The sequence below is a fragment of the Ammospiza nelsoni genome, chromosome 10 (assembly GCF_027579445.1).
Source record: "Ammospiza nelsoni isolate bAmmNel1 chromosome 10, bAmmNel1.pri, whole genome shotgun sequence".
Classification (NCBI taxonomy): domain Eukaryota; kingdom Metazoa; phylum Chordata; class Aves; order Passeriformes; family Passerellidae; genus Ammospiza; species Ammospiza nelsoni.
Genome location: NC_080642.1, coordinates 9,280,358 through 9,296,543, shown reverse-complemented (window position 1 = coordinate 9,296,543; position 16,186 = coordinate 9,280,358). Strand labels below are relative to the sequence as shown.

Sequence of the window (16,186 nt, the reverse complement as noted above, 5' to 3'; positions counted from 1 at the left end):
CAGAAATGGGGGTCTGGCAGTGTTTCACCCACAGCTTTGGGGTCCCAACATCATCCCAGGCTTGTTGATTTTGGCACTGAGCATCCCTTTGGGAATAGGAACTGCCCAAAGGGGTGATGGCCCAGAAAAGCCCCAGAATGAGTTATGGATATCCCATTCATCCCTGCAGGGAGCCTTGCTGTGTGCAGATCCTGAAAAGAGATCCAACAGGCCTGTGGGGATGGACCCCCAGCCTGCATCCAGGGAATCTCCATCCCAGTGGTGGAGCCAGATGCCACCAGTGCCTCAGGGGAGGGATGTCTGTGCCCTCCTGTGCTATGTGCACCCCAGGACTGGAGAGCACGTCCTCACCAGCCCCACAGCTCTGGTGGCAGCACATCCTGGCTTGGCAGGAGCCTCTTCCACCTGGTTTGGCTGTGCAAACCCCTGTCAATCCTGAAAAAGGCATCAGCATCAGCTCCCTTGCAGCCCCCCTGCCAGACACAAACATCCTCCAGCTCCTCTGAACCGGCTTCCTGGGAACCCACTCCAGGTGGTGGGAAGTCCCTTTGGCATCGGTTCTTCAGGGCAAAACTTTTGGGCTTCTGGAGAGTCACCCTGGAGCCCCTGGTGTGGGAAACCCCAGGGGAGTGTTGGGAGGCAGACAGCCAAACGTGCTGTCCTTGGCAGTGCTGGTGGTCAAGCCTTTGGCCTCCTAAAAGGGAGTGATCCCACTGAGATCCTACTAAAGCCAAGTTTGGGCTTTTTGCATATTTTTATTTTTCTTTTTGGGAGGAAGTTTGTGCAGGTGCCAGCTGAGGAGCACTGCATGACCCTGGCTGGGGCAGGGGGCTGGCACTGCAAGAGGAAGCTTTCAGCACCACGAGTGGTGGGGCAGCCTTGTGGACACGATGAGGGTCTGGCTGGGTTCTGGCCATGCCTGGGAGCAGCAGAGGTGGCAGCTCCCGTGCCCGGGGAGCTCTGCCGGCTGCAGGGGGTCACGGTGGCCCCGCTGCCACCCCAGGCAGCCGCTGTGGACGTGCAGGGCTCCACAGCCCTAACCTTTAGCAACCAGACAGAATAACAATGCCGGCCTGCTGAGGCATAATGGCCGGTGTTTGCTTGAGATACAAAGGCACCGAGCTTTCACATGAGCTAATACTGATAAGTCGCTCTCACTCGGTGCCCCGCCTGCCCGACGCAGCAGCCCCTCCTGCCTTCCCGGGCCGCTGGGGCTGGGACGTGCCCACCGACCCTTCAGTCCGTGGTCCCCACCGCAGCATCCCCCGTGCCCTCGGTGTGCTGTCCCCACTCATCACCCATCCCCACCCCGTCCCCGTGGGGCTGTTTCAGTCCCATCCTGGTGAGTGGAGTGGGAGATGCAGGATGGAGATCCGGGCTGGTGGGGGGAGTCCCTACCCCTGGCACTGCAAAGCAGTGTGGTTCCTTAGCTCCTGCCCTTCTGGAAAGTACCTTTTCCACCTCCCTGGGAGCATCAGAAGGGGTTTGAAGTCACTGCACATCCCTTGCCCCATGTGCTCTGACCCACTCTGTCCCCCAGCCCTGCTGCCCACAAGCTCATTAAGTGCAGGGCACTCCTGTCCCTGATGTGACCTGTGGAGCTTTGGTGTCATCTATAGCCACTCTGAGCACCTTTGGGAGGCTCAGTCCTGCCACTGGAAGGCCCTCCACACTGAAAACTGAGGGATATATTATAAAAGAGATTTGACCATTACAACAAGCAGAAGAGACTTAAAGATATCCAAAAGACAAATCTAGGTGACCTATATTAAAGTTGCAAGGCGCTAACCCTGCTCCTACCCTGGCTTCTCACCTCCTTCCTCCACTGCCTCCTTCACCTGCTTCTGGTCTGCCTGTCCCTCTTTGCTGGGGTCTCGTTCTCCCTTCCTTGACTGGACAAACAAAGGCAAGGCAGACCTTGCCCCTTGCCTGGGGTGAGTTGCAGATGTTCCTCCAGGCAATGAAGGCGATGGGAACCCATCAGTCCTGATCCTGGGTGGCATGTTTCCCAAGCAGAGGTACGGAGGGCTCAGGAGAAGACTGGACAAGCTGAAGGACAGGTGGGACAAGACCACAAGTGTTGTGACACAGCAGATGGTATCTACTGTGGACAGAGATGATTTTTAGCTTATTTATGGTAATAAATCTGTCACATTCCCCTTTATCCTCCCTGAGCATGGCTCATGTCCCCCAGCCAAGTGCCCAGATGACTCCCAGTGCCTGAGAGATGTCAAAAGGACACAGACTCAGGCTTCATGCTGGGTGGTGCTGCTGCAATCAAGACATTTCCAACGACGCTCAGAGGCTCCAGAACAAACTCACAGCCCTGCTTTGCCTTTGAGCACATTCTTGTGCCATGTGGGTTTCTCCTGCAGACAACAGCAGGGAGGCGGAGGCAGAGCACCCTCTGCACCCCGAAATACTGTGAGAGGCGACATTTGGGTTTGCAGGGGGCATTTCCAAGTGCAGCCTCTGCTCAGCCGGGTGGGCTGCAGGAAGCGCCTGGGAGCGTCAGAGGAGCTGCTCTGCTCCCATGCAGGGTTCCCCTGTTGAGTCAGCTCGGGGTGGCTCCAGCCCCTTGGCCAGTCACTGCTGATTAACGCTGATGTAAACGAGGGCCGGGCCGGCCCTGCTGGAACCGGGGCAGAGCAGCCAAAGGCTCCGTAAGCGGGGGAGCTCCCGGCCAAGCAGCCCCAGCCGAGCGCTGCTCTCACCTCGGCCGAGGTGCCACAACACGTTCCAGCCTCCCAGCCGGGAAGCAGCTCCCAGTTACTGCCTGGGGGAAGATGGTGAGATAATCCTGTGCTGTGGGAAAGCAAGCCAGGGCACCGGGCTGGGCCTGCTGCTACAGGACCCCAGGAAATGAGAGTGCAGGGGAAAAATCTGCTCAGGGACCTTTCCCTTTTGGAAAGCCCATGAGATGCCATGGAGGGTCAGGGAAGCAGCAGTGAGGCAATGGCTCCCTTCTGTTCAGCAGCCACGAGGATGGTGTGGATGGAAGATGGAGCCAAAGGTGAGACTGAGGCAGTGCAGCCCTTCCCTGATGGATTGTGTTTGAGATCCTGCATAAGGCACCAACTTGCTGTGACCTCTTCCAAAGTGTGTGAAGGATGGGCATGCAGCTGGTCCCAGACACTCAGAATCCTCTGTGTGCCCACAGGGCACTGGGAGGGAGACACAGATTTGCTGTAATTCCCATTCATGTGGGTCAGTGATGGGGTAGAGCAAAAGAGGGCACAGACACAGGCCCTGTGCCATGGAGCAGACAAGATTCCCACATTCCTAGCTGCTACCAGGGGAGCAGGGCTGAGCAGTGCTCTGCTGACCTCCTGGAGACAGTGGCCCCTTGTGCAGCAGGGCCCAGCTGGAGGCAGGAGGTGAGGGTGACAGAGGCATCCAGCCATGGAGCCACATCCTTCTCACCACACCTGATATCCCTGCAAGCCCCAGGCCCAATGCTGGCAGTGGCACCACCAAGCACAGAATCCTCCCCTCTTCCTCTCCTGTCTGTGGAAGGACCAGGGCGTGCTGAAGCTACTGCTGCTGGTGGCACCACCTGGTGCAGGGGGCAGCCTGGCCAAACTCCCAGCTCGGCTTCATCGCCAGTGGAGTGAAGAGGAGCAGAGACACAGAGTGACTCAGCAACATGGAGAGGAGCTGCTGCTCCCACCTGGCTGGTCAGGGAGGGGGACAGTGGGGCTGGAGGTCCTGGGTGCCCCCACCCCATCCCTGCTCTCCTCCATGCAGCAAGGGCAGCCTGAATGGGTGGCATGGGGCAGCCCTGAGCAGCTGTGGGGGGGCTGTGCCACCACCCTGCCTTCAGAGCACCCACCCTCCCAGTACCAACCTCCTTGCTTTATCAGCAGCCAGGAGAGCAGGGGGAAGAAGGGCAGCACACATCCTCCCCCTGACAGGGTGATCCTGTGTGGCCATGCTACCCATGGGGCCAGCTCCAGCAGAAATGGTCTCCCTGCTCTGTCTTTGTGTCCCATGGGAGCAGCTGCTGTGTGACTGGTGGCTCTGTTCAAACAGAGGATGGCTGCTCGCTGCCTCTTGGCCAGCGTGGGGCCTCTCAGCCATGGCAGAGCAGAGCAGAGTGCTCACTCTCCTCCTTGAGGTGGCCAGAGCTGCCAGGGTGGGGCAGCTGATGAGCTGGCATCAGTGCCAGCAGGTCGTGGGCAGAGGCTGCTGGCTCTGCATGGTTCCTGCAAATGAGACACTGCCTTTGCTGGTGGCATCCTGGCCCTGGGGAGGATGTGACTGTCCTTGTCAGGCAGGTCTGTGCTTGCTGCCCTTGGTCCCCACAAGAGCCTGGTGCTTTCTCAGGGCAGCTCCCTCGACCCAGCCGAGCGCTGGAGCTGGAGGGCTCTGGGCTTGCCCTGGCCTCATGGAAGCTCAGCAGTGCTGGCTGTGGGAATGCTGAGGGGCAATTGGTGTTTGGGAGCCACAGGTGATGCTGCACCCTGAGCAGATGTGGCCTCATGGCCTTTAGCGGTGGCTGACACCAGGCAATGTGCCCTGATCTGCAGGATGAAGAATAAGGACTGTGGGGCTGGTGTATTCCCCACCCTGAGCGAAGGAGCAGCATGGATGCCTGCTCAGATGTTCCTGCCAAAATGAAGACTAAACAGAGACTTTCTCCATCAGAGCCCTGCCTGGAGACACCAGCTCAGGTCCCTTTGGATCCTTCCTCCATCTAGTGAGGGCATTCTCCAGGCAGACAGCTCAAATGGGACTGGGGGTGCCATGAGGACAGTTTATTGAACTCCAGATTTTCCTGGTTGAAATTCTTTGGCAAACACAGCCTGAGTTGCAGGTAACACCAGGGTGACCAAATGACATATTCTCAGTCAGTCAGAGCCTGGCTCTGACTCTGCTATAAAGCCTTGTGAGAGGTCTGTGGTCACAAAAAGAGGAGGTAATAAAAGTGCCAGCGCTTGACTCTGGTCTCATGCTTTAATGACACCCTCTGATCCACAGGCTCCGACTTATCGTGGAGGAGGTCAGCACTGCTGCTCAGCACCAAGGGCTCGGTCACTCCTTGGGTGCTGTGGTGTGGGGGAGCAGGGGATCAGCAGGTTTGGCTCTGCCCAACTTCCAGTGCCAGGGGAGCCGGAGAGTTCAGGGAAGGGGATCCCAAAGAGCTCAGGGAAGAATATCCTAAAGAGCTCAGGGAATGGGATCCCAAAGAGCTCAGGGAAGGGGATCCCAAAGAGCTCATGAATGGGATCCCAAAGAGCTCAGGGAAGGGGATCCTGGAGCCTGCTCTTCTCTGCAGTGCAGGTGAGCCCATGTAGGTGCTGAAGGAGGTTTCCCCATGGGCTTTTGGAGGTACAGGTGCTTGCAAAGCTGAGTTTCCTCGGGAACAACACCAGACTCAGATCTTTACAATATCAGATCAGCTAATCTATGCTTTTTCCACTGATCTGAGCAGTAATTTGGATGAAGCTGGAGCCTTGCCCTTAAGCTGGAGCGACCGACCCCAGGAGGCTCCGCTGGCCCCGGCTAGGAGCGAGTGGCTGCCAAACCCCCGGGATCCCGGTGGTGCAAACCCGGCAGGTGGGGGACACGCCGGGCCGGGCGGCAGCACCTCCCGCGGCCCCGCCATGCCCCAGCTCAGCCCGCGGTGGGCCGCCCGCCTCACGGGCTGTGCCTGGCTCCCGTTGCTTCGGGGATCTCTCTCAGAGCGGGAGCGGGGCTAGGATACCCGAGCCTTCAGCGGCGCTGGGACACCCGAGCCCTCAGCGGGGCTCCCCCGCCCGCCCTGTCGCGCCGGGCGCAGAGCGAGCGCTTCGCGCTTCGCCCTTCTGGGCCCTGCCGCGGTCCGTAGGCGCCGCTGCCCCGGAAGCGGACGGGGCGCTGGGACATTCAAACGGAGCGGAGCGGCCTCGGTGCCGGTGAGCGGGGCGGCGGGCGGCAGCGGGGCTGGGACCGGGACCGGCCCCGGGCAGGGGAGGGGGGACAGCGGGGCCCGGCCCGGCGGCGCCCAACCCCGGTCAGCCCGGTGGCAGCGCTGCCGCAGCCGGGCCCCGCGGTTCGCTGTCCCGTCCGGCCGGTCCGGGCCCGGGCCGCGCTCCCGAGGGACCGGGGACGCGTGGTGGGAGAGGCGGCGGGAGAGGGTGCCGGGGGTTCTGTGCTGCTGGAGCTGGAGCATTGCCTGGGGAGTTGGACACCCCGGGGTGGTGTGACGGAGGCCAGCGGTGATCCCCAGAGGCAGCCGGGTGACAATAACAGGGGCGGCTTTCATGCCGGGCCCGGCCCTGAGAGTGTCCTCCCTCTGCGCGTCCATCGCGGCGTTTCACTCGCCCTCATCTCCGTGCCCAGGCAGGGCGGATATACCTCTACCCATCTCTGCTGTACCTGCACCCACCTCTGCCTTTGGGAGCATTTCAATTCCTGGCTGCCCGCAGAAGACAACAATGAAACTGTAATGTACAAGGGCTTGTGTATTTCAGTGCTGCAGTTGTTGGCTGCTCACGTGGTTAAAACTGTAGAAAATACAGTGAAGGCATGCTGTCAATGTTTGTTCTTTACTGGAAAATGACAAATTCTTGTCTCCTGGAACCAAACCATTGTTTGAAGAGTAGTCTCACTGGCTTTTATAAATGTTATCTGCTTCTGTTGCATTGGCAACAGGAGAAGGTGACGTCCGAAGCAAGCTGGTGTAGGCCTACCTGTGTGTTTGGTAACAGCTCGGTGGCAGGTCAGTCTATTAGAAGAGTTTAGCAATTGGCCAGCACCAATGGAAAATCTTAGGAAAAAAAATCACAAACCACATAAAGAATTTTTCCTATTTGTTCAGGGATTTTTAATTTTTGCTTTGCATTGTGAAGCCTGCTCACATCCGTGCCCAGTTACCGAAGTAAATCCCAGTGCAGTGTGCATTGTTTCTCCCAAAGGGCTGCAGTGGGCATGCCAAGGAGGAGCTGGCCCTGCTGGGCAATGCCCCATTCCCAGGCAGGGTGGGCATGGAGGAGAATGCCTGGGTGCTCATCCTCTGTACAACAACAGTGAAAGGGAGAAGGGGGCTGAGAAGGGCAAAGAACAATTCCAAGCATGGTGGGAGTACGGAAGTGAATATAAATTTCACTTTTGCTGATCTCTGTATTCCATCCTGCCAACATCCCTGTGCTTAGAGAAAGGAATGGAGAGGTGTAATGGGGGGCAGTATCCTTTATTTAAACTTAAGAGTCCAGTGCCCCATGGTTCTGGGATAGCAGAGATGACAGTGAGCCCTGAAATTCTTCATGTACCAGCTGGGGTGAAATTCAGCTGTTCAGCTTCAAACTTGTCCTGAAATGAAAAGAGGCATTTTTATGAAAACATGCATAAGCCAGCAGTTGCACTGGGCCCCATTATTGAGAAATTCCTACATTCTTCTTTGATTTTACATACAGCAAAAATCATTGCTATGTCCTGTCTATACCTGTAATTTACCTCAAAGTAGCTGAGCATAATTTAGTAGGTTGTTTTGCTTCAAATGCTTAAAAGCTAAAGCACCTGAAAAAGGATTGGAAAACGCTTGATCTATTTAAGTTTCACACTTGTGCAGCAAAGGTGGAGATGTGACACCATCTACAGAAAGTGGTGCTGGATGGAGCTGCAGGCAGTGTGTCTCAGTCTGTAAGAATTAGGAGCTCTTGCAAGACAATTATTGTTTTACTTCTATGGCACTAAGAGGGAGTTCATGGCTAAAAAGACAAGCTGAAATGGGTAGTCCTGGTGTTTGAAGGAACTGTCCTGTGCTATGGAGAAGTGTCAGTGGAGGGAGGTGACAGGCAGTGTTTGCTTTTGACAGCAGCAGTGAAGAGCTTCAGTAAGGATGCAGTTATTTTTGAGGACCCCAGGCTGGACATGACAAGATTTTGTTTCTGATAACCTCTAAACTGATGCTTCTGGTCAGTCTGTCAGTTGCTGCTTTAATTTTCCTGGCTTTTTCAAAGGCAAGGAAGAGCAGATTAAAGGAATCGTGTGTATTTATGTGGTGTGTGAGCAGGTACAGCTTATGGGCTGTGGTCACTCACAGGTTATGGACAGGGGTTTGGTGCAGGGCAGATGTTGAGTACATTGTGAAAACCCTTCCCCACACTGGAATAATTTATAAACCCAGAATTCCTTTTCAGCAAAAATGTTATACTTTTGTGTCATTTGGTGTAATCAGTTATTTGACTCTTTGTTTCACGAAAATAAACCTTTTTCCTCTGTATCTGTTTATAACTCTCAGAAGTTTGGGCCTTTCACTGTGCTATGGATCAGCTGGGGCACGTGAGAAGTTCAGCTCCTGCCCAGGGTGCCAAGGAGGGACTGAGCAAGGCTGCTGCTGCCTCCCAGAAGAGCGCCTACGCCAGGCTGGTGCAAAAGCACCACAGCGGCCGCTTCCAGTCCTACCTGAACCACATTGCACAGAAGATGCAGCTGGAGGAAGGCTTCTCCAATGACCCCAGCCTGGATCTGGACCTGCCTCTGAGGAGAGGCCTGGTGAAGGATAATCCAGTCAGGAATGGGATAAACATGCACAGCTATTCACCAGTCAGAACATCTCACCTGGAGCAGCCCCTGCCTGGGTTTGAGAACGATAAACCCCAAAGTGCTCTGAGCAGATGCTCTCTTAAAAAAAATGCCATTGTTAGTCCAGGGGGAGACTTGGAGGTGGAGGAAGACTATTATGTGTATCAGCGTGGAGCTGCATATGGCCTGTCAAATGTGAGTGACAGCCTTGGTGGGAGAGCATCAAACAGCCTGAGACACCGAGGGGCTCTGCAGAAATCTTCTGGTTCTGATGAGAGGGAGGAGGAGGACCTGTGGAGGAAGAAACACAAGAAACGAGGCAGATATCCTGCTAACACTGAGGCAGCAGCTGGACACTTGTTGACTGAACAGTTTGGTGAGGATGTGCTGGCAGTGAATGCCAGAAAAAACAGTCACTTGTCTCCAGGTCGAGCCCAAGGTGAGTTCACTCTGATGAATTGTTTGGTCCATTTGCTACAATTACAGTGGAATTGAATGCAGTGTGTTAGTCATGAATGAGTTAACAGGAGCCAGTCCTGCTCTGTCCAAGTTAGTCAGCCCTTGGTTACCTGTGGGTGGCTTTGTCCTGGTTTACAAGTAAGCCATGTGGCATGTGCAAATGCCTTCATGTGGAGCCAACTCAGTGCTGGCAGGACCTAATTCCCTGGCCTAAACTCTGTGACTGTGGCTGTGCTGCTTCCAGGATCAGCTCAGGTCTAGAAGAGCCCAATTTCTGTGGTGTAGAGTCCAAATTAATAAGACCACTGGATCTGAGCTGACTCAGGGCACAATCATGCTTTTCTTTGCATTGGTTCTTTGAATCTGGAGTGCTGGTTTGCTTTTGGTCCAGGTAAATCCAATACTCAGGGGCTAAGATGTCTGTATAATAGCCAGTTCCTGATAGAAAGTGTTGATTCCAGGAAATTTTGCTGTTAGTAACAAAGAGGCCACATTTTGCAGTACTGAAGTGAATGTGCCTCTTAAATGTGATGTTTAAGGCAAAAAGCCTACTTAGGGGCATAAGTAAAATTTTTATTAAAAGAACCTCAGAACACAGCATGAACAAGGAACCAAAACCAGACACTTTAAATTTCATTTCTCAGTGTAATGGTTTAAAACTTTCTCTGCATGTTATTTATGCTGAAATACTTTGGTAGCCTGATCTTATGCACTACTACTGAAGGAACACATAAATGTCACCATGTTAAATTCTCTGTAACAAGTACAAGAGAGATGGATTTCTCAGCTGGGTAAGATCAGCCTGAGGCCTATCACAACTCTTAAATTGAAAATTAAATAACTGTTTAGCTAAATCAGTCTTAAAAACTAAGCCCTAAGTCTCAAGAGGGGGAGGTAATATGCTTTTTCTGGGTTATTTTTGAGATGTGGCAATACATAATGTGCTAAAGTTGGTAAACTTCCATGAGTGCTTGCAAGACTGATCACAGATAGAGATTTGATGCAGATTATGGTAAAATTTGTTGATGAGCTTGATTTTTGGAAGGGATTTTTTTTGACATGGTTCATTGTAACACTATTTGTTGTGCTAGCCTGTCATAATAGACTTCATTTCCTTCAGCTTTTAAAGTGTAGGAAGAGCAGATGACAGATGAAGAGTCTCAAAGGCACAGAGTTTATATCCAGGAAAATTGCAGGTGCCCACATGGATAAAGTAAAAATAGCCTGGCTTTCAAAAGCAAACACCCCCAGTGACCTCCTGCTTTGGTTGGAAGTGGGGTTGCACAACCCCTTTAAAAACTGGATGTTTGTTTAGTGTAAACACCTAAAGCAGAAAATGTTGACCCTTGTGTTTGACTTCCCAGGTGGAAAACTCACACTGTGGGAAAGATTATTGGAAAGTTATTTGCTCAGCAGTGACACCTTTCCTCTTCTTCCCCCTGCATGCCTCCCCAGCCACGCTCCTGTGTAGCTGCAGCTGGTTACCCTCCAGAAAACTTGCAGGGATGTGAAAACAGTTTCTTGGGGGGGAAAGAAATGGGAAAAAATAAATATGTCACTTGTTTCAGAGAAATGTCTTTTCTGCTGTTCAGTCTGAGTGTATTTTAGGACTCTTGTGTAAGTGAAATGAAGATTTTGCAGTAGGCAAGTGCTTAGGTATAAGAACTCACACATCACAGTATCAGATTATATTTGCTCACTTCAAAGCTTGTATTTCTCTCTTGATGCTGATATAAGTCATATTATTTTGCATAGGCAGGTGTCTGGTTTGATCAGTTTAAATCAAGCCTTGTGAAGCTGTGATGGCAAGAATTGCTTCTGCCATGAGAGCAAGGAGTATCATCTTTTCAGAAGTGACATTTCCTCGCAAATTAGCTCTCTTCAGACTGTTGTAGGCTTTCCAAAAGGCTCTTTGAGCTAATCTCAAAGGCAAGCATCTCTTTTTATACCATTTCATTTCATTGTCCTCTTCTTAACAGCTCTTCAGCTCAGGCTTAGCCATGGTTGGCAATGACAGAGCTAATAGTGAAGGCAGATATGTGATCAGTGAAAACCCTTTGGGTGCCCTGGGGCAGGCTGTAGGGAGCAAGGGTTGCTCCCTGTGAGTGTCCTTTCAGTGGCAGAGTGATTGCTGTGGCCTTAGAGGAAAGCAGAGTGATTTATGGAGCCCCAGGCAGGTATCTCTGAGCCCTGGAGCTCAGTTCTGCTATGTTCCTGTCTGGAGTTTCATAATGAAACTGCTTTTCCTAACTCTTGGAGGCTTTGCAGTTGAGAGAGCTGAGTGTGAACAGAACTTTGTTGTCCCTGTGTGTCCTGGGGTGACGTTATGATGCTTGTATCCCCATTCATCTGTTCTGTGCCTTTAAGACCGGCTCTGAAGAGTGGAAGTTTTGTTTGGGTTTCTCTTATCAGGGACACAGAGACGAGCAGTACATAGGGCTGTTTTGGCTTCTTGCTTTCAGCTTGCTGCTTTGCTTGCTCCCTTTTCTGCTCTTGCTTCTGCTTATTAGCTAGTTCTAGCTAAACAGTCCACATTCCTTCCTGGACTGTTTCTCCTCTCCTGTTTCTGTGACCATCTCAAACCTGCTCCGGACTGGGACCCGGGAACACCGAAGGTTCGGCTGCAGCAGCTGCCCCAGCGCCGGAGGGACTGAGAACAGAGCAACCACCCCCGAAAGAGACTTTCTGATTTGTCATCTTTCTCAGAGCGGTGTCATTGGGTATTGTTCATTTTGTGTGCTGGGGGGTGCTGCGCCTGAAATAAACAGGTTCTTTCCACCTCTCTCCAAGGAATTTTTTCCCGAACCGGTTGGGGGGAGGGGCCGTGTGGGTTTTGCTTTCTGGAGGGGCCCTCCTTTGCAGATTCTTTAACAAATTTGCCCTAAACCAGGACAAAATATTGGCGCCCAACGTGGGGCGAGAGAGAGAGTGGAAAAACCCTGTTTTGACTGCATTTTGGTTGCTATTACTCTGTGTTCATTTAAATCAGCTAATAGCCATGCTTTTTGAATTCATAATGTCTACTGGGGTGAAGGTTTGCATGACATAGTCAGGAGACTGCAGGTTGGATTCCCTCTGTGGCATCAGCACTCCTGGATTTGGGAAAGCAAAGCTGTAAATAAAGGAATCCCACAGTTGCTCCCTTCTGTGCAGTTTTAACCTCTGCAAGGAGAATCACTGTAAAACCTCCTGCTCTCAGGTTTCTTCCCAAACAAAAGCCAGTAAACCAGAAAATAATCCTAAAATATCACTTTAAATTGTGATGCTTAAAGTTTTTAATCTAATACAATTTTCCTCCTGGTATTTTCCCTCAAATCTCCAATGCTCTAGATTCTTTGGGTGCTAAAATTTGGTTTAAACTTTCTTAACAGAAAATTATCAAGTCCCTTGGGTTGTTTTCTGACTTTGATCAAAGGCTCTTAAGGTTTTTCCATTTCAATCCATAGTCAGTAATCAAAATCTTCTTTCAGGCTGACTGAAATTGTTGTTATAAAAGGGCTTAAAACCTCATTTTTCTTGAGGACAGAAGTGCTGACTCCTTCTGCAGCATCTGTCTGTCACATGCTGGGAGTTGAGATTTGCATGGCTGCTATGTGGAACTTCAATATTTGTGGTGCTTTGCTTTGTCAATAAGAAGTTTAGAACAAGTGCTGTGTTTTATTTGGAACAGCAAGATTTCAGTTGCATTTTGAGGACATCCACTTGCTAGCCCGTTTTTTGAGGGAGAATTGCTGTTTGATAGCACATTCCCAGGTCTGCTGGAAAGCCTAGAAACCAGACATCTTCAGGAAAGGACTGTCCTCCAAATGTGGAATACCATCTCCCAGCCATGCTTGATTTCAGAGGATCTTGGGAGCTGGAGTACCTGGGAATGAGGTGGTTTTGTTGATGTTGAAACTTGGGTGGAGCAGGATGCTGGTCAAGGCTGATTGCTGTGAAATAGGTTCAGATTTACTGTCTCAGTCAGTATCTGCAGACAGCTTCCTGGGGAAGAACACTGTCAGCTTCCCTAGGTATCCTCCTGAGGCTCCTCTCACTAAAAACTTCATAGGTTTATGATGTGATGGAGGTATCTTGCCCATCTGTTAGGGTCAACATGCCCACTCAGTAGAAGCAGACAATTCCTGGGTAACAACATGAAACAGTGGAAGATTTCCACAGCCCTTTCTGATTTATCTTCTGTCTGACACTTGGCACTTATTTGCCCAGCCTGTGGTACTTAACCAACTTGGGCAGCTTCCACGGAGGAGTGGTGCTGGCAAGCAGGCTGGTGTTTAGCATCAGAGCTTTAAAAACAATTGTTGCTGTTGGATGGTGGTGTTGTGCTTGTGGCTGCAGTCCTGACATTTAAAAGGTTCAGGATAGGTAAAGGAAATACCCTGGACTGGCTTTCCTATGTATTTGATGGGCACAGCTGCTCAAGAATATCAGCCTTAATAAGATGGCAAAATCTCAGGTATTTTGTCTTCCCATGGTAGGCTGCAGTGTAATTGTGTGTTTGCCTTTGTTTCTCTGGAGGGACTTTGGAGGAAGAACCACAGCTTCTGCTTTTCCTTTCTTGTAATGCTAATCTGGGATAATGATACTTTTTAGTGGTCCAATTCTTGTGTGGTGAAGTTCAGTTCTCAAGAATGCTGTTATCTTCCTATCTGGCACCAGTAAACATGAGCCAGCAATCTACTGAAGGCCATGGAAACTGCTCAGTAAATGGAGAATGTTGGTTGCTGTGGAAATCTTTAAAATGTAGCTAATCTTGCCAGGTTCAATGTAACGTTCCTTAGATGACGTTAATCATAGTAATAAGATACAGGAGAGAAGGGAAAACTGGATTTACTGTATGGCCCCATCTGAGAAATGAAAAATATGAAAAATACATGAAAAGTAGAATGCTCCTTTCTCTAATGGTTTAGCAACGTCATCGCAGACATAAATTTCTCTTGCTTTTGATAGAAAAAAATGTTGCATTCCTGAATCTTGTGCAACTAATGTTTTTGGCAAACATCAGCTATAGTATGTGAGTTAATATCTGATGTATCCTCTCTTGGGGAGATGAGATCTTGCCCTTGCAGGGACTGTGTTTTTTATATGTGATCTAATAACTGTCTTCCATGCCATTTACCAGAGCTCTGAGCACACCATGCTGCAGCAGGACCTTGCATTTGGCAGCAAAGCTCTCACCCCTGTGAATGAAGGAGCTTCCTTCACCTACTAGTGCTTAGGTGAAAATGTTCCTCAGTGGAAATACTTCTTGCTGTTAACCTGCTATTTTGTTTAACTTATTTTTTCTACTCACTAGCCCCCATTATGTAGTGCAGGTAACTATGCCTGTCAGTGTGGTGTTGGTCCTAGGGACATAATAGGCTCATAGAAGAATTGAATTGATTTTTAATTAATTTTAAATATTTTCTTTTGTGTGACTTGTCATCATTTTATTTAATAAAGGTCTTGTTGAGCTCTTCAGTGTCAGTTTCTTAGGAGATTAGGGTTTTGATGCCAAAGGTGTGAATATGGATGTTAGTGTGTGAACTTAATTAAATCACAGCACATGTGCAATGGTTTAAAACCTGTTTAGTCTAACTAATTAAATGCTGCAGTAAATTTAGAATTGTTACCAACAGGTATGTCTGGTTCTTGCAGTGTCATGTCCTGACCCTGTGCTGTTTAATATGTCTGTCAGTCATCAGGAAGAAAATATATAAGTAGGATTGAAAAGGGTTTTTTTGATGACTTGCAGAGTTTTGAATAATGGGGGTAGTTACTGGCAGCCATCAGGATCACTTGGTGGACTGGGAGCAGGCAAAACAAAATCCATTTATTGGATTGCCAGCACAGAGCCATGATAGCAGTGTGAGGAACCTGGTGTGGGAAGCAACAGCTTGGAAAAAAGTTCTGAGCTCTTGATGGATTAATCAGCTGAACGTCCTCCTCCTGTGAAATGTGGCCAAAAGGGTAATGGATGAGCATGGGAATTGGAAGATGGAGTATGGACTCTGTGTGACTTTGGCACGGCAGTAGCAGCTCCTGGAGTGTTGTATCCTGTGGTGATGCCCTCAGTTTGAGGTGGATGGTGATGAATTGATGAATTCTCAGAGGACAGCCATAGGGAAGATGAAACGCTGGGATCGTGAGTGAGTGATTGGAGGAACCCTGCTTTAGTTATCACAGAGATGCTTGGGGGAGGGGAGTTTGCAGTAAATTGCCTACATGGGGAACAGATGTTCAATAATAGGCTACTCAGTTGAACAGATTATGATATAATGCATTTGAGACTAAACAAATCCAGGCTTGAAATATAGCACAATTTAGCAGTGAGGGTGAATGACCATTGGAACAGTTTTACCAAGGCTTGTGGTATGTGGACTGTCACCAGCACGTTTAGAAGCCCTGATAACAATTTCCACCCTTGAAAAATGCTGTCATTCGAACAGGAAATTTGCAAAAGCCCTCTGTGCTCTGCTATCCATGAAGTCAGTCAGGCCATGCACCCCAGTCAGGTCTGGCCTGTTATTCAGGTACTGTCCAAGTGTCTCCTTCACCATGGATATCCAGGTAGATTTGCCAGGTTCTTTGCAGCTGAATTCAGTGGCTCTTGTGCTTCCTCTCTAGCCTGTGGCTGCTGTGGACTTTCTCTGCTGCCTTCCTCTCCAGCTCTGCTCCTACCTCTCCTGTCCCAAATGCTGTTGCCCATCTCTTGCCCTCCCTGGCCAATCCCCTGCTCACCGCCACCATGAAATGCTGTGAGCTGCATGTCCCGAACTCCCTCTTGTGGGGAAAGCCAAGCTACAGAGAATCGAGACTTGGCTGGGGCAGGGTGGAAAACAAAATGTTGTGATCTATTGCATAAAATAATGTCTTCTGTGACAAAAAAAAGGAAAAAAAAATCCCAGGGTGCTGAAGGAAAATGTCAACACTAGCAGCTGCAGCCCACAGATGTATGTATGGGGCATGTCCTGCCTTGGAGAATATTCCAGGCTCTCTGCAAATAAAAGCCAGCGGCCAAAATGTGGTTTTGTTCAGTTTGTATGTTTTTAGGCATTTTCCCCCACTGCTAGGGATTGTGATTTATGTACTTACTGTGCTGAATGGATAGTACGGGGAATGGTTCATCAGCAGAACACATTCAGCAGCACCTTGGGTTACCTCAGGATATGTAGGAATCTGAAGGCAGTTATTTGATTTCTTCAGCTGTTAATGTCTTCTAGTATGTTAGCACCTCCTG

At 50.3% G+C, this 16,186-nt stretch overlaps 1 protein-coding gene across 1 annotated transcript in view; it reads left to right on the top strand.

Moving 5' to 3' along the window:
- The first annotated feature begins 5,856 nt into the window (after positions 1 to 5,856).
- DIS3L2 (DIS3 like 3'-5' exoribonuclease 2) overlaps positions 5,857 to 16,186 on the top strand; it is a 180,499-nt gene continuing 170,169 nt past the window's right edge. Inside the window, exons 1-2 of the mRNA XM_059479223.1 lie at positions 5,857 to 5,897; positions 8,225 to 8,947. Coding sequence (XP_059335206.1) covers positions 8,248 to 8,947 — 700 coding nt within the window. The 5' untranslated portion in view covers positions 5,857 to 5,897; positions 8,225 to 8,247. The remainder of the gene's footprint in view (positions 5,898 to 8,224; positions 8,948 to 16,186) is intronic.